Source organism: Mastomys coucha, unplaced genomic scaffold (assembly GCF_008632895.1).
Source record: "Mastomys coucha isolate ucsf_1 unplaced genomic scaffold, UCSF_Mcou_1 pScaffold16, whole genome shotgun sequence".
In the NCBI taxonomy this organism is placed as follows: Eukaryota; Metazoa; Chordata; class Mammalia; order Rodentia; family Muridae; genus Mastomys; species Mastomys coucha.
This window is the reverse complement of record NW_022196898.1, coordinates 32,714,716-32,733,472: the sequence shown is the minus strand read 5'-3', so window position 1 is coordinate 32,733,472 and position 18,757 is coordinate 32,714,716. Positions and strand designations below refer to the sequence as shown.

General features: G+C 39.5%; 1 protein-coding gene across 1 annotated transcript in view; it reads right to left on the bottom strand.

Moving 5' to 3' along the window:
* Rnf175 (ring finger protein 175) overlaps positions 1 to 5,341 on the bottom strand; it is a 25,303-nt gene extending 19,962 nt beyond the window's left edge. Inside the window, 2 exon segments of the mRNA XM_031376194.1 lie at positions 334 to 485; positions 5,282 to 5,341. Coding sequence (XP_031232054.1) covers positions 334 to 485; positions 5,282 to 5,341 — 212 coding nt within the window.
* Positions 5,342 to 18,757: the final 13,416 nt, after the last annotated feature.

Genomic DNA, 18,757 nt, shown 5'->3' with positions numbered 1-18,757 from the left:
GTAGACACTCCTCCACAAAAGAGGGAAATTCAATATATTCCTTAATATTTACAAGAAAGAGATAATACCAGGTATGCTGGCGCAGACTCAGGATCACTTACCTATGTAGGTATTTGGCTCTATCATTTAAAAGACTAGGAAAGATACAAATAGTAATTCCAGTTTTGGGAGAGGCTGAGGCAGGAGGATTGTGAGTTTGGGGCATACATTATGAATTCTTGTTTTAAAATAAAACATGAACAATAACAAATGAACAAAAACCAATGAAAACTTCAGCCTAAATTAAAAATGAATTAAAAGCAACCACGAGGAATGACTGAAATACATAATCTTGGTGTTCACCCTGAGAGCGGTTTCCGGGAAGCTCTGAAGAGGATGTAACTCTTAACAATGGAGAACATTCCCCACATAGATAGAAACCCGCACCAGTACAGCTTTATTGTGAAGTACAAAGGGACAACCCACGTCTGCCGCAAGGTCACCAGCTATCAGAGAAATAGAGACTTCTTCAGTGACAGGGACCTCGAATGGCACCCCAGTTTGCTGTATGATGCTGAATTAGATCAACCTCAGCCCTGGGGCCTCCATCACTCACTATATGATTCACACCCTTTCCCGCAGAAAGCAACCTCATCATCTTGCCTATTCCATAACAATGGTCTTTTACATTTCCCAGCTTCAACCTCTTAGGTACTTAGAATGGTTACCAAGGACAGCCAGTGAGGTGTCACCTCCAAGTGAGAACAACCACATTTTAGGGTTATCTGATGATTCCGGTCCTGGATCTTGGTTTAGCAGTGAAGAACCCCTACCCTATCTGTTTGTTACATTTCCAGCAAGGTGGGAAGATCTGGTAGAATATATCACATATTTATCATCCCACCCACAAAAGAAGAACTTAGGGCAAAATGTCTGTGACTCTTTTCAATAAGGGATCAGTTGTGGTGACAGAGGCTGACAACAAAACCACAGGACAGGACTTCAAGGTGTGAGAGAACAGGCAAATAATGAGGAAGTTCTCTAGCTTTTGATTCTCCTTCTCCACCTCCTCCACTTTCGGAAACAGAATAGCCCCAGATCATTTTTTTCAGAAAACACTAAGGTCATATTCTTTCACATGCAGTCGAAAAAAAAATACCCATAAAGCAAAATATATTTGAAAAGTTTTGGTGAAAAAGTTTGCCTGTCTGTACTTTTCAATGAAAACTTCAGAAAAGAATAAATATTCTTTATTCTGGTCTAACTAGTCATTATTAGTCATAATTGCATTTTTATACTCTATTTGTGGGTATGGTCAACATGTATGTATGTGAGTGTCTATGTGTGTTTGTCCAAATGGTGTTTATGTATGTGGGGAGGTGGGTGAAGGAGAAGAGGAGGAGGAAGAGGAGGAGAGGAGGAGGAGGAAGAGGAGGGGGAGATGAGCCTTACTTTAGGAAATAGTACAGTTTTCATAAGGGCCTGAGATCATTTGCAAGATAACCAAGACTCAAGATACACAGATGTTAGTACTTGTCATGGTGACTGCAGAATTCTAATGTTAAAAATAAAAATTGTCAACTCCTAAAACAAATCACCTATATTTTTGCTCATTTATTACATATCATACATTACACATTTTATGTTTTGTTTTAAAGATTTATTTATTTATTTATTTATTTAATGTATGTGAGTACACTGTTGCTCTCTTCGGCAGACACATCAGAAGAGGACATCAGATTCCCTTACAGATGGTTGTGAGCCACCATGTGGTTGCTGGGGATTGAACTCAAGACTTCTGGAAGAGTAGTCAGTGCTCTTAACCATTGAGCCACCTCTCCAGGCTCTTATTTTCAGGATTTTAAGGTTCATTACTTCTGATATCAAAGGAGATGGGTGTTTTTCAGAATCCCATCATCTGTTTTTATTTATTGATTTTTGTAGTCTTCATCTTTCTTTCTTTCTTTTTTAAAGATTTATTTTATTTATTTTATGTGTATGAGTACACTGTAGCTGTACAGATGGTCGTGAGCCATTATTTATGTGGCTGCTGGGAATTGAACTCAGGACCTCTGCTGGCCATGCTTGCTCACTCACTCTGGCCCCGCTCGCTTGCTCCAGCCTGCAATTCACTGTAGCTGTCTTCAGACGCACCAGAAGAAGGTGTCAGATCTCATTACGGGTGGTTGTGAGCCACCATGTGGTTGCTGGGATCCGAACTCAGGACTTTTGGAAGAGTAGTCAGTGCTCTTACCCGCTGAGCCATCTCTCTAGCCCCTAGTCTTCATCTTTCTAAGAATATACTCATCTTTTACATTTCCCCTATAAAAATGAAATTTATGAAAAGGACAAACCTGTGTCTGTTCATTTAAAAAACATTTAAAGATTTGTTTTGTTATTTTACATGTAGGAGTGTTTTCTTGTATATATGTGTGTATACCATGTGCATGCCTTGTACTTAGAGGTCAGAGTAGGCATTTGATTTCCTGGAACTGGAGTGACAGGCAGTTTTATGCCACCACATGAGTGCTGGGAACGTGGTCTGGGACATCAGTAAGGTCAGCAGTGGGTCCTGCGGGCACCTCTTCCCCACACCTACACCTACACACACATAAAAATAGTAAAATGAATCTTAAAAAAAAAAAAAAGGAACCAATTCTAAAAGGCCCCAACTATCTGTGTCTGTAATGCCTGGATTTAATCAGTAACAAATGCAGTGTTTGGTGTACAGGCATAATACTTAAAAAGAGGCTACAGAGATCAGAAATGAAAACAGGGCTCTGGCAACATCAGAAAAAGCACATATGAAAAAAAAAATCGTTTCTTAAACTATCTTTAAATCATATATCCAGTGCCATATTTTCTCAAGAGAAAGGTCAAAAGCTTGCATCATGAATTGAATAATTGTATGAGGAGGCGTTTCAAAAGTAAGGGTCACATTTCATAGCAATTTAAGAGATTCTTTATCAATTTCCAATGCAGTTAGAACTCCTCATTTTTAATAGTTACTGCCACATAAGAAATGTAGGAATGCCGGGTCTCATAAATACACACATGCACCAAGTGAGACGAAGGCATGCACATGCAAAGAAGGAAGCCTGGCATGCAGGACACATTAACAATGCCAGAGGGGTCACCATCTGGGCACGTGAGGAGAATGCACATCTGCGTGATTGGTCGAGGCAGCTTGAGCATCTGGATCGCATCTTCTCTCCACCCACAAGTCATATAGCAAGAGGAGTTTCCTGACAAATCAGATGCTGCCCAAAGGCACAATGCTTCTTTTCTTGTTGTCGGGCACACAAATGAATGTCAGAAGATCAACAGATGAAATCAAACCAAAGGTATATTTCATTTCATTTGGACATAAGGATGAACAGGCCAAGAGTATTAAAGGGAAGAAGGTGTTGCTGCTTGCTTTCTCTGCACTGCGGGTCCTCAGCTATTTACAACCATTTGTATGTGTGCATGCGTATAGGGGAGCAGGAGGATCTGCAGATGTAAGGAGGGAAACATTATGGAAATACACGACTCCAGGAAACACTCATGCTATCAGCACAAAGGCACTTACAGAAAGTGTGGACATGAATCTGAGTGAGAAGAATGCATGGAATCCTGGCTTATGATGGGGCCTGAGAATGTCGGTTACCTACACTTCTATCTCAATAAACCCAGAGAGTTGATTTTGTCACTTAACTCTTGAAGAAGATCCTGCAACATTAAACACATAGCTATGCTGGTATAGACCCTGCAACATTACATACATAATTATGTCTGTGTAGACCCTCCAACATCATATATATAATTATGTCTATATTTGTATCTTACTTCATTTTCAAAAGATTTGAACATATATGTGAATTATTGGCACAATAATAATATCTACTGTTTCATGACTGTTTTTTGTTTGTTTGTTTGTTTTCCCGACATGGTTTCTCTGTGTTGCCCTGGCTGTCCTGGAACACACTCTGTAGACCAGGCTGGCCTCGAACTCAGAAATCCATCTGCTGCTTCTTCTTCTCAAGTGCTGGGATTAAAGGCCTGTGCCACCACTGCCTGGCAAGATTTTATTTATTTTATGTATATGAGTACACTGTAGCTGTCTTCAGACACAATGGGCGTTGGATCCCATTACAGATTTTTGTGAGCCACCATGTGGTTGCTGGGATTTGAACTCAGAACCTCTGGAAGAGCAGTCGGTGCTCTTAACCGCTGAGTCGTCTCTCCCCAGCCTTTCATGACTGTTAATAGGCAGGGACTTTGATTTAAGCAGAGCAAAACTTTGATCTGCCATAAATTATTTGTTTTTTGTATGGAGGTAAGTTAACGGTACATCTGAACTCTGAATTGTGTGTAGACATTTTCCAGGCTGTATTAATTTATGGGGTCATTGAAGGATTCTTTTTCCAGGGGATATCTCTCCTTACTTCCTGAAAAAATGAAAAATAGCCTCACATTAAAACGGGTGGAGACAATAGTATTGAAAAGTTTTACATTGTAATTAAGATCTGTTACAAGCACTTGGAAATGATTTAACTTCTGCCAATGTCTATATTGAGATTATCATCTGGAGAAAAAAATTACTGGCTAAAAAAGAAAAAGTCCAACTTCCCAAATGGTTGGTCTATACTGTGCTAAAAATGTGGGTAGAACTTTTTAACTATGTAGTAATATCCCAAGCAAAGTAGGGGATTCCCTTCTCCGCACCTACACTTGGTATCACATAGATCAGCTAATTATATTTTTACATTCTATTTGACAAGTAGATTGTTTTCTTTGCTTTCTCTTTGTTCCAGACTCTGTAGCTCCTATAGACCACACAGCATAATCTGGACAAATTAAACGATAATTTTATAAGTATGTATCCGTGTTGTATAAGGCAGGGTCTCAAATAGCTCAGGGTAGTCTGAAACTTGCTATGTAGCAGCCTATGGCCTTGAACTCATCCTTCTACCTCTAGTTCTGCAGTACTGGGCATGAGCCTCCATACCTGGATCAGAGAGTGTTCTAGCTTTGAGAATTCTCTATCCACTTAAATGCATGCCTTTAATTATGCTTGGAAAAAAACTATGAAAATAATGATACCACCAGAGTATAAACAACACATAAATGATAGTGTCTTCTGTATATAGCTACTTGCCCACATTAGCTGTGCTCAGACATGTCCTCCCTACTTCTTTCTCTTGCATAGAGTCTGTACACCCCTATCCAAGCAGCCAGCAGCCCAGCTCCCAGTTTTCCTAACTGCAGACTTCTGCAGACCAGGGTCAAATTCTTAATCACTACCCACATGGGCAGCTACCTCATCCACTACTGTTCTGTGCTCCTGCGCATCTTGGATGCCTTCATCTTCAGAGCCCATGAGTTGCCAATATGACTTGGAAGTACATTTTCCCACCAACCTCCTTCACTGTTGTTTCCCACATCCATGATTTTCTCAGATCCTTTTGTTATAGTCTACATTCTTCCTTGGTTTCTCAATCTTCCATCTGAGCTTTTAAAAGTTTGCTCTCTTAAGGTCCACTTTCTGCACCATACAGTTCTTTGGGATTTGACAAATGAGTGTTTTGTATTCATGAATGCAGAATAACACAGATCAATTTTACTGCTCTTAAAAAAAAAAACCTCATTCCATCTGTTTATTTCTTCTCTTCCCTATGAAGCACTCAGTGTTTTACTGAATAGGTTCATGTTTCTGCATATTCCATATAATTAGAACCATACAATATGTAGCCCTTTGCCAGGGTCCTTCATGTCTTTCCATGATGTGGAAGTGACTATTTTGATTTAATAGTATTTCATTGCATGGATATATCAGTTAGCTCATTTTTTCAGAGGTTAAAGAGCACCTGGGTTACTTCCAGTTAGGATGATTATGAATTAAGATGATCTCTCTCTCTCTCTCTCTCTCTCTCTCTATCTATCTATCTGTCACACATACACACACACTTGCATAAGATCTTTTAGTGAATATAGGTTTTAAATTCAACTGAGTAAACAAAAAGGGTTGGTCACGTGGTAAGACCATGAGCAGCCTTTGTGGAAGACTACCAAATAGCTCCAAAAATTTTGTCTTCCAATTTTGCCTTCTCAGCAAGGAGAGCTCCTTTCTGTCTTCTCAGCAGCATTTAACACTTTCAGCTTCTTGTAAGTCAGTAATAGCACATATTTGTGTTTTGTCATCAGTCCAGTTTTCACTCTCCCATGACATGGGAGGATGTGAACGGAGAGCTTCTTCACCCCATGACAGGAGGATGCATGCGAATGAAGAGCTTCTTCACACAGGCTCTTTTGCTGTCGTCACACCTGTTCTCATAAGGTTTCCTTCCAGGTATCTTGTTACTTTTTCTTTTTTTTCTCTGTATTTACATGTCATATTTCCCAGTTTCCCCTCCTAAAAGAAACCAAAAAACAAGAAGAACAAACCCGTTTCCCACCCCCCTGCTCACCACCCCACCCTCTCCCACTTACTTTTTCAATTAGTTGCTGTAGGTTTGTTTTAACTGTGTGTGTGTAATGTGCATGGAGGAGCCCACAGAGGCCAGAAGAGAAAGTCAGAGTCCATGGAACTGGAGTTACAGGCAGTTGTAGTCACCTGATTTGGGTAGTATCTTGTCAGGGTTTCTATTCCTGCACAAACATCATGACCAAGGTACAAGTCGGGGAGGAAAAGGTTTATTAAGTTTACACTTCCACATTGCTGTTCATCACCCAAGGAGGTCAGGACTGGAACTCAAGTAGGTCAGGAGGCAGGAGCTGATGCAGAGGCCATGGAGGAATGTTACCTACTGGCTTGCTCAGCTTGCTCTCTTAGAGAACCCAAGACTACCAGCCCAGGGATGGCACCACCAACAATAGGCCCTCTCTCCTGATCACCAACCAAGAAAATGCCCCACAGCTGAATCTCATGGAGGCACTTCCCCAACTGAAGCTCCCTTCTCTGTGATAACTCCAGCCTCTGTCAAGTTGACACACAAAACCAGCCAGTACAATTGACCCCTTGTCAACTTGACACACAAACACATCACTATTAAGCCTCAATCCTTATTTTCTTATTCATCCCCAAGATCTAAATAACTTTAAAAGTCCCACAGTCTTTATATATTAAAGTTCAATCCCTTTAAAATATCCAATATTTTTTAAAATTCAAAGTCTCTTAACTGTGGGCTCCACTAAAATACCTTCTTACTTCAAGAGGGAAAAATATCAGGGCACAGTCATAATAAAAAGCAAAATCAAACTTCAACCATCCAATGTCTAGGATCCAGTCATGATCTTCTAGGTTCCTCCAAGGGCTTGGGTCACTTCTCCAGCTCTGGCCTTTGTAGTACACACCTTGTCTTCTAGGCTCCAGCTGCCTGTACTCCACTTCTGCTTCATGTCTTGGTGCTCATCTAATGGTACTGACATCTCCAAAACACTGCTGTCTTCCACTGTAATTAGGCTTCACCAATATCCTCTCATAGGCTCTCTTCATGGTACTAAGCCTCAACCTCTTCAGTCCTGAGCCATCAATTGCAACTGAGGTTACACCTTCACCAATGGCCTTCCATAGCCTCTCACTGTGCTAGGCTTCATCTGCTCTTCATTACCCCTTCATACCTTCAAAACGAGTACCACCTGGGTGACTCTTACATATTTACAAGTCCAGCAGCAGCACAAGGTACAACTTTGGCTATCTCTGGAATACAGCCTCTGCGTTCTCAGAAAACATTTCTCAGAAGATTTCACCTCAATGATGCTGGTCTCTTCTTAATCACCACTAATTTCTTAGCTCCCACTAACAAGCATCAATAGTCCCAGTAATACAAAAGTTTTGCTTTAGTAGTTCTGGTATCTTGTTAATCGCAGCTGATTCTTCAGCCCCAGCTAACCAAAATCACAGATTCTTCACAATCAAAATAGCAATGGCCCTGATAAGAGTCTTTAATCTTCCCTTTGAAATTTCACAAGCCAGGCCTCCATCTCTGCACTGTTCTCAACATTATCTTCCAAGCTCCTACATAACATACCACAGAGCTCTTAACACCAAATGGATCTTCTAGCCCAACGTTCCAAAGTCCTTTCACAGTCCTCCCCCAAACATGGTCAGGTTGTCCCAGGAATACCCCAATATGCTGTTACCAATTTGTCTTAGTCAGGGTTTCTATTCTTTCACAAACATCATGACCAAGAAGCAAGTTGGGGAGGAAAGGGGTTATTTAGCTTACTTCCACATTGCTGTTCATCACCCAAGGAGGTCAGGACTGGAACTCAAGCAGGTCAGGAGGCAGGAGCTGATGCAGAGGCCATGGAGGGATATTACTTACTGGCTTGCTTCTCCTAGTTTGCTCAGCTTGCTCTCTTAGAGAACCCAAGACTACCTGCCCAGGAATGGCACCACCCACAATGGACCCTCTCTCCTTGATCACCAACCAAGAAAATTCCCCACAGCTGGATCTCATGGAGGCACTAACCCAACTGAAGCTCCTTTCTGTGATAACTCCAACCTGTGTCAAGTTGACACACAAAACCAGCCAGTACAGGTATGAACCACACTCAGGTCCTCTGTAGGAGTAGTAAATGTTCATAACTGCTGAGCCTCCTCCTAAGCTCCAAATTAATTGCTTTTTTTAATAGTTAAAATTTAAGTGTATTTTGGATTCAAGTTCATTTCCAAGTATGTGCTACTGTAAATATTTTTTCTCAGTCTGAGGACTGTTTTTCTTATTTTGTTTTCATTTTTTTTCAGTAGGCCACCAAATCGCATTACTGATGGTCATGAGCCACCATGTGGTTGCTGGGAATTGAACTCAGGACGTCTGGAAGAGCAGCCAGTGCCTTAACCCCTGAGCTATTTTCTCTCTCTAGCCCAACAGGATAGTTTTTAAGTTCCATAAAATAAAACTTCATTTTTACTCATGGGTCAGATCTTTTGACATCAGGTCCAAGAATTCATCATCAAATCCAAGTGGACTCAAATTTTTTTTCCTATGTTATCTTATGAAAGTCTTGGATTTTATACTCAAGTCTAATATATTTTGAATTTTGTGGAAGTTATAGATTCTGTATCCAGATTAACTTTTTTTTAATCTATGGAAAGTTGAGTTGATCCATCACCATTTATTGAAAAGTCCAGTCCTTCTTTGAATTGTCTTTGCCTTTCATTTGGATGACTTGACTGTATTTGTGTGGTCCTGCTAGGGGACTTTCCATTCTGGCCAGGAATTGTGTATTTATTCTTTTTGCCAATGCCGCACTGTTGATGACTAAAGCTTTATACCAAGTATTGAGGTTGGAGAGTGTCCGTCCTTTGATCACACTCTCTTTCAGAGTTGACCTCCTATTCTGGTTCCTTGATCTTTTGATATAAACTGTGGAGTTGTTTTATTAAAATCCATAGAGCAGCTTGTTCAAGTTTGGAGTGGACATTTATTGATTCTAATACACACACACACACACACACACACACACACACATATATATATATATATATATACATACATACATACATACACACACACACACAGAGTTTCAAAACTGGGAAGAATGAGCATCTTAGCAATACGTGACTTGAACACGCATCTTTCCATTTATTTTAGGGCTTTTGGTTGTCTGCATGTAGATCTTGCACATGTTTCCTTAGGTTGATGCCTAGGTTTCTCCATGCTACTGTGAATGATAGACTTGACCTGGAATATTCCCACTCACCTATCTCTGTGATTTTAAGGTGGCAAGTCCCTCTGTCCTCAGTTCTCTGACAGGTTCAATAGTTTTTGATGTTCAGTTCTCTCAGACTGTTTTGAGATGGGAGTGATGACTTCTAAAGGTTTTATATATTGGAGCAGAAACTGACAGTTTTTCCTATTTCTTTACAGTCTATTATCTTAAATATCAGGAAAATGGCAGCCACTGTAACTAAAGGAGTGGCTGGAGTCTTTCAACTCCTAAGCAAGTCTGTGGTCTTCCCTCAATCATCCTGCCTCCAGTTCCATCTTTCAAAATTAGCCCAGGGAACTGTTCTCCAGACAAACAGGGCAGAGTAGAGGGTGTGGCAAGGCAAGGCACAAGTACATTGCTTTTAAAAAGAAATTCTTCCAAACGCCCTAATGTAAAATGTAGACCAATGACCAGTGAGTCACTTTAGCTTTACCAAAGCATCTAGAAAAGAATTCTTCCATTAGCAGACTGATTTGCAGTACGTATTTACATACATGTGAATCTTATATACATGCCCTATATGTTTTGTACATTCAGAGTCAATTAATGTTTCTGAACCATCCAGTACCCATGTTAGAAATCTTTGTAGAAATGTTTTTGAGCCACACCTCTGTGAGCTATGTCCTTAGGTGTGTCTGCTGTATAGAGAAGAATGTCATGGCTCTGGGATATTTAAGGAGCCTTCTCTTGATGTGAGAGGAAATGACTAGTGAGGCTGGATTCTAGCCTTCTATCTACAACCAATTAATTATACAGCTATGGACATTGTGTTTACATTGTACAAAGTGGATTCAAAATTAAGTACCATTCCAGGTAACTGGATTAATGTTCAAAAGGCTACCATCATGGCTATAATAGTAATTTGGAGACCTTGTATTACTATTACAGTAATTATAAAAGTTATTATTATATAGGTGATTATTATAGCAATTATAATTATACATGCTATATAATGATGTACTACTAATATATTGGTAGAAGGTACAGCAGAAGATGATAGAAATAAACTTATTATATGGTCCTTTATTATACTATATTTTAAATTATATGGCCCTGTATTGTAGATTATATGGCTCTTTGATATATTATATTGTAGATGATATGACCCTCTGTTATATTATATTGTAGATGATATGGTCCTTTGTTATATTATGTTATAGAAGAGAGTTAGAAACTTCACAAATCTTATAAGCAAGTTTAAAGCTCTTGGTAGCCCTGGGAGGTACTATGTGATCTCAGGTATCCATAGAAATTATTCAGAAGTTAGACTCTCTCTGGATAGCTATTTAGGATATCACACTATAGCCTCAGGATATTGACTCGAGAGATACACTCAGTCCTGGTTTTCTCAATACAGTTCATCTAACACATAATGGAAAAGCAGAGTTTTAATAAGCTATGAGTACTTTAGATAGCTTCCAGTTCCAGTGGTGGCAGATGTCACCAGAGTCATGCTGTGCCCTGATGACCTGCTCTGGAGATGAATTTTCCAGAAGGGATGCAAAGCACAGAGCCATCAGGGCTACATATGGGAAAGCCAGGCCTTGGTACTGAATGCCCCCACGAGGGACAGCACCAGTGGAGACATGCAGGAGAATGGCTACTTGACCTGCTCCTTTGGGACAATGCTATTAAGGGACTGATGGCCTACTTAGATTCTAAGCTAACCCAACGGGATATGGCCACACAGAGACCTGGCTCTGCACTTGGTCATTGGCAGCAGCCCTTTAGCAAGGCTCCCAGCGTTCTGAAGAGTAAGACAGGATTGCCTCAAGAGAGGCCACCATCTCAGCCACCTGGCCATCTCCAGGGTGACCGTTAGAATTGCAGAGCCCCTTTGGGTTGCCATAAAATAGGAGAGCTGTGTGATGGGAATCAGAGAGTGAGTGTGGGTTGATTGAGAGTGTCTGGGGTCACCCTAGAGCACAGGCATCTCAAGTGTGCAAGTCAGTCAAGTGATCCAGAGAACAGTTTAGAGCTGCCGCCGCCAGCAGATGTCAGACTTGCAAAGCCCGTCTGGACCCAATGTGTCCTTAACTCCAGTGGACCCAGGTCCTCAGGGAGAAGCTGATTGCTGCTCAGGCTGACACCAGCAAGACCTCCACACTTACTGCTGCAGGGGCATACATTCTCAGAGTTGACAGAGGAGCAGCCTTTAAAACACAAGGACAGAGTCCTTGGCATTCACCACCCCAAACCATCAAATAAGACTGTATAAGGAAGCAAGGCAAACACAGAGTGGGCTCATGTGGCTTTGTTTCCTTCCAAGGACAAGGAGCTAACTGCAAATTTCAGACCCCATTACTATAGAAACAAAACCATCACATATTATCTAGTTCAGAGATAATTGTAAAGTGTGGAGGAAAGATGGAGAGATAGCTCAGTGTTTCAGAACACCTACAGTTTTTGCAGAGGATCCAGGTTCAGTTCCTAGCTCCCATATGGCAGTTTCCAACCATTTATAGTTTCAGTTCCAGGGGATATGACGCCCTCTTCTGAGATTCACAGGTACTGCACTCATGTGATGTGCATACATTCGTGCAAGAAAACACTCAGACATGTAAAATAAAGAAGCCCTAAAAAATAAACAAGGAAAGATGAATGGAGCAGGAAGTGATTTCTTAGGTCTTCAGGCCCCTTTCCGCACGAGGACTCAGATGTTCCACATTGAGTTTTTCCCCTTTTATAGAGTGGAGGCTGTTGTGAGATAGAGTGGGGCAGGCAGTGGATAACTAGTGATCTTTGATCCTAATTTTATCTATTTAAAATCTATGCAAGTGCAATATGAAAGGTAGTTTTTGTTGTTTAAAAGTGCTTTGTTATGATGTTGTTATTTATTCTTGAGATGTTCATTGAGGTATACAATGTACTTGACACATCTATCCCAATCTCCCTTTCACTCCTCTGAGTCTCCTCCATATCCCCATCTTACGTTTTCTATTAAAAAGTAAAGGCCAAGATCAAACCCCACTGAGTCCAGGTAGTGCTACCTGTATGTTCCAGTGAATAAAGCCATTCATGAATAACCTACTAGGGGCCAAGGAGGTGCAGCTTCTATTTTATTTTTCTTATTGACAAGATAATGGTGATCACGAGTAAACAAGTAGAAGCCCTTAAAGAGGAAACACAAAAAATCCTTAAGCAATTACAGGAAAGCACAAACAGGTGAAGGAATTGAGCAAAACCATCCAGGACATAAAGATAGAAATAGAAACCCTTAAGAAATTACAAAGAGAGACAACTCTGGAGTTAGAAATCTTAGGAAAGAAGTCAGGAAACATAGATGCAAGCATCACCAACAGAATACAAGAGATAGAAGAGAGAATCTCAGGCACAGAAGATACCATAGAAAACATTGACACAACAGTCAAAGAAAATGCAAAAAGTTCCTGACTCAAAACATCCAGAAAATCCAGGACACAATGAGAACACCGAACCTAAGGATAATAGGAATAGAAGAGAGTGAAGACCTCCAACTTAAAGGGCCAATAAATATCTTCAACAAAATTATAGACGAAAACTTCCCTAACCTAAAGAAAGAGATGCCCATGATCATACAAGAAGCCTATAGAACCCCAAATCGACTGGACTAGAAAAGAAATTCCTTCCACCACATAATAGTCAAAACACCAAATGCACAAAACAAAGAATACTAAAAGCAGTAAGGGGAAAAGGTCAAGTAACATATAAAGGCAGGCCTATCAGAATTACACCAGACTTCTCACCAGAGACTATGAAAGCTAGAAGATCGTGGGCAAATGTCATACAGACCCTAAGAGAACACAAATGCTAGCCCAGACTATTATACTCAGCAAAATTCTCAATTACCATAGATGGAGAACCAAGGTATTCTATGACAAAACCAAATTCACACAATATATTTCCACAAATCCAGCCTTTTAAAGGGTAATAAATGGAAAACTTCAACACAAGGAGGGGAACTACATCTCTGAAAAGGCAAAAATGTAATCTTCCAACAAAACTAAAAGAAGATAGCCACATGAACAGAATTCCCACTATAACAACAAAAATAACAGGAAGCAACAATTACTTTTCCTTAATATCTATTAATATCAATGGACTCAATTCCCCAATAAAAAGACATAGACTAGCAGACTGTGTACATAAACAGGACCCAACATTTTGTTGCATGCAAGAAACTCATCTCAGTAACAAAGACAGATACTACCTCAGAAAAAAAGGCTGGAAAACAATTCTCCAAGCCAATGGTTCCAAGAAAAAAGCTGGAGTAGCCATTCTAATATTGAATAAAATCGACTTTCATCCTAAAGTGATCAAAAAAGATAAGGAGGGACACTTCATATTCATCAAAGGTATGATCTATCAAGATGAACTCTCAATTCTGAACCTATATGCTCCAAATCAAAGGACATCTACATTCATAAAAGAAACTTTACTAAAGCTCAAAGCACACATTGCACCACACACAATAATAGTGGGAGATTTCAATACCCCACTCTCTGCAATGGACAGATTATGGAAACAGATACTAAACAAAGACACATTGAGACTAACAGAAGTTATGAAACAGATGGATTTAACAGATATCTATAGAACTTTTTATCCTAAAACAAAAGGATATACTTTCTTCTCAGCACCTCATGGTACCTTCTCCAAAATTGACCATATAATTGGTCACAGATCAGGCCTCAATAGATACAAGAAGATTGAAATAATTCCTTGTATCCTATCAGATCACCATAGACTAAGGCTGCTCTTCAATAACAACATAAACAATAGAATGCCCACATACATGTGGAAGCTTAACAACACTCTACTCAATTATAACTTGATCAAGGAAGAAATTAAGAAAGAAATTGAAGACTTTCTAGAGCTTAATTAAAATGAAGTTACAACATACCCAAACTTATGGGACACAATGAAAGCAGTCCTAAGAGGAAAACTAATAGCTTTAGGTGCCTCCAAAGAGAAACTGGAGAGACCATACACCAGCAATTTGACAGCACATCTGAAAGCTCTAGAACAAAAAGAAGCAGATTCACCCAAAAGGAGTCAAAGGCAGGAAATAATCAAACTCAGGGCTGAAATCAACCAAATAGAAACAAAAAGAACTATACAAAGTATCAACCAAACTAGGAGCTGGTTCTTTGAGAAAATCAACAAAATAGATAAACCCTTAGCCAGACTAACTAGAAGGCACAGAGACAGTATCCTAATTAACAAGATTGGAAATGAAAAGGGAGACATAACAACAGACATTGAGGAAATCCAAAAAATCGTGAGATCCTACTACAAAAGCCTATACTCAACAAAACTGGAAAACCTGGATGAAATGGACAATTTTCTAGACATACCAGGTACCAAAGTTAAATCAAGATCATATCAACGATCTAAACAGTCCCATATCTGCTAGTGAAATAGAAGCAGTCATTAATAGTCTCCCAACCAAAAAAAGCCCAGGACCAGATGGGTTTAGTGCAAAGTTTTATCAAACCTTCAAAGAAAACCTAATACCAATACACCTCAAACTATTCCACAAAATTGAAACAGAAGGTACTCTACCCAATTCGTTCTATGAAGCCACAATTACTCTTATACCTAAACCACACAAATACCTAACAAAGAAAGAAAACTTCAGACCAACTTCCCTTATGAATATTGATGCAAATATACTCAATAAAATTCTTGCAAACCAAATCAAAGAACACATCAAAACGATCATCCACCATGATCAAGTAGGCTTCATCCCAGGGATGCAGGGATGGTTCAATATATGGAAATCCATCAATGTAATTCACTATATAAATAAACTCTAAGAAAAAAATATGATCATATCTATTAGATGCTGAGAAAGCATTTGACAAAATCCAACATCCCTTCATGATAAAAGTCTTGGAAATATCAGGAATTCAAGGCCCATACTTAAACATAGTAAAAGCAACATACAGCAAACCAGTATCCAACATCAAACTAAATGGAGAAAAACTTGAAGCAATCCCACTTAATTTCAGGGACTAGACGAGGCTGTCTACTCTCTCCCTACCTATTCAATATTGTACTCGAAGTCCTAGCCAGAGCAATTAGACAACAAAAGGAGATCAAAGGGATATGAATTGGAAAGGAAGAAGTCAAATTATCACTATTTGCTGATGATATGATAGTATACTTAAGTGACCCCAAAAATTCCACCAGAGAGCTCCTAAACCTGATAAACAACTCCAGCAATGTAGCTGGATATAAAATTAACTCAAGCAAATCAGAGGCCTTCCTCTACACAAACAATAAACAGGCTGAGAAAAGAAATTAGGGAAACAATACCCTTTACAATAGATAATCAGGTGGAGAAAGAAATTAGGGAAACAACACCCTTCACAATTGTTACAAATAATACAAAATACCCTGGTGTAACTCTAACTAAGCAAGTAAAAGATCTGTTTGACAAGAACTTCAAGTCTCTGAAGAAGGAAATTGAAGAAGATCACAGAAGATGGAAAGATCTCCCATGCTTGTGAATTGGCAGGATTAATATAGTAAAAATGGCCATCTTACCAAAGGCAATCTACAGATTCAATGCAATCCCCATCAAAATTCCAACTCAATTCTTCACAGACTTAGAAAGAGCAATTTGCAAATTCATCTAGAATAACAAAAAACCCAGGATATCCAAAACTATTCTCTACATTAAAGGAACCTCTGGTGGAATCACCATCCTGGACCTTAAGCTCTACTACGGAGCAATTGTGATAGAAACTGCATAGTTTTGGTACAGTGACAGGCAGGTAGATCAGTGGAACAGAATTGAAGACCCAGAAATGAACCCACACACTTATGGTCACTTGATCTTTGACAAAGGAGCTAAAACCATCCAGTGGAAAAAAAGACAGCATTTTCAACAAATGGTTCTGGTTCAACTGGTGGTTAGCATGTAGAATAATGTAAATTGGTCCATTCCTACCTCCTTGTACAAAGCTCAAGTCCAAGTGGATCAGGGACCTCCACATAAAACCAGATATATTGAAACTAATAGAAAAGAAAGTGGGGAAGAGCCTCGAGCAAATAGGCACAGGGGAAAATTCCCTGAAGAGGACACCAATAGCTTATGCTCTAAGATCAAGAATTGACAAATGGGACCTCATAAAGTTGCAAAGCTTCTGTAAGGCAAAAGACACTGTCAATAGGACAAAATGGCAACCAACAAATTGGGGAAAGATCTTTACCCAATTTTGGCATATACCCAGAAGATGCTCCAATATGCAATAAGGGCACATGCTCTACCATGTTCATAGCAGTCTTATTTATAATAGGCAGAAACTAGAAACAACCCAGACACAATGGATACAGAAATTGTGGTACATCTACACAATGGAGTACTACTCAGCTATTAAAAACAATGAATTTATGAAATTCTTAGGGAAATGGATGGATGTGGAGAATATCATCCTGAGTGAGGTAACCCAATCACAAAAGAACACACATGGTATGCACTCTCTGATAAGTGGTTATTAGCCCAGAGGTTCGGAATACTCGAAGTACAATTCACAAACCACAAGAAACTCAAGAAGAAGGAAGACCAAAATGTGGACACTTCATTCCTTCTTAAAAGGGGGAACAAAATATCCATGGAAGGAGTTGCAGAGTCTAACAGTGGAGCAGAGACTGAAGAAAGGGCACTCCAGCCTGATATAGCTGTCTCCTGAGAGGCTCTGACAGTACCCGACTAATACAGAAGTAGAGACTCACAGCCATCCATTGAACTGAGTACAGGGTCCCCAATGAAGGAGTTAGAGAAAGGACTGAAGGAGCTGAAGCTTTTGCAGCCCCTTAGGACAACAATATGTACTAATCAGTACCCTCAGAGCTCCCAGGGACTCAACCACCAACCAAGGAGTACACATGGTGGGACTGATGGCTCTGGCAGAATGTATTTAGTAGAGGATGGCCAAGTCGGTCATCAATGGGAGGAGAGGCCCTTGGCCCTGTGAAGGTTCTGTGCCCCAGTGTAGGGGAATACCAGGGCCAGTAAGCAAGAGAGGGTGGTGTGGCGAGCAAGGGGAGGGGAGGGAACAGGAGTTTGTTCTTGTTGCTTTTTGTATTTTTTTTTTTTTTTGAGGGGAAACTGGGAAAGGAGAAATCATATGACATGTAAACAAAGAAAATATCTAATTAAAAAAACACCAAATGCACTAAACAAAGAAAGACTTTTAAAAGCAATAAGGGAAAAAGGTCAAGTAACATATAAAGGCAGGCCTATCAGAATTATGGTAGACTTCTCACCAGAGACTATGAAAGCTAGAAGATCCTGGGCAGATGTCATACAGACCCTACAAGAACACAAATACCAGCCCAGGCCACTATACCCAGCGAAACTCTCAATTACCTTAGATGGAGAAAACAAAATATTCCATGACAAAACAAAATTTACTTAATGTCTTTCCACAAATCCAGCCTTACAAAGGATAATAGATGGAAAACATTATCATAAGGAACAAAACTACACCCTAGAAGAAACAAGAAAGTAATCTTTCAACAAATCCCCACAAACCTAATTCCACCTCTTATAACAAAAACATCAGGAAGTAACAATTACTTTTTCTTAATATCTTAATATGAAAATTAGTATTACCAACATATACTAATCAATTGAAATCCAAAAATATGAGGAATTAGAAATTTATTAACTGTCACCCAATGGTCTTTCTAATTTGGTAATTGGAGAACTACAACCAATATTATACAATCCATATACACTTTTAGCTTGTTTGTTCACGACAGTGTCTTGCTGTGTACAACATAATGGTCTTGAGATCTTGCTTCTCCTATCTCAGCCTCTCTATTAGTAATATTGTTTCTTTCATGTTTTTACACTATAGTGTGGTTTTCAAAACAGCTTACATATTTTAAAAGTATTTATATACCCAAAAGAAATGTAGACAATTAAATTGGGTGGGGGTTTGTAAGAGAACAACAAAGAGTGAGACTAAATGCTTTGCTTGATGTTTGTAACTCTTGTATCAAGTTACTACAGTAAGAGTCAAGATTTCAAGTTCTACTAAATACAAAACAAACAAACAAACAAACAAAAATACTTTATATATTT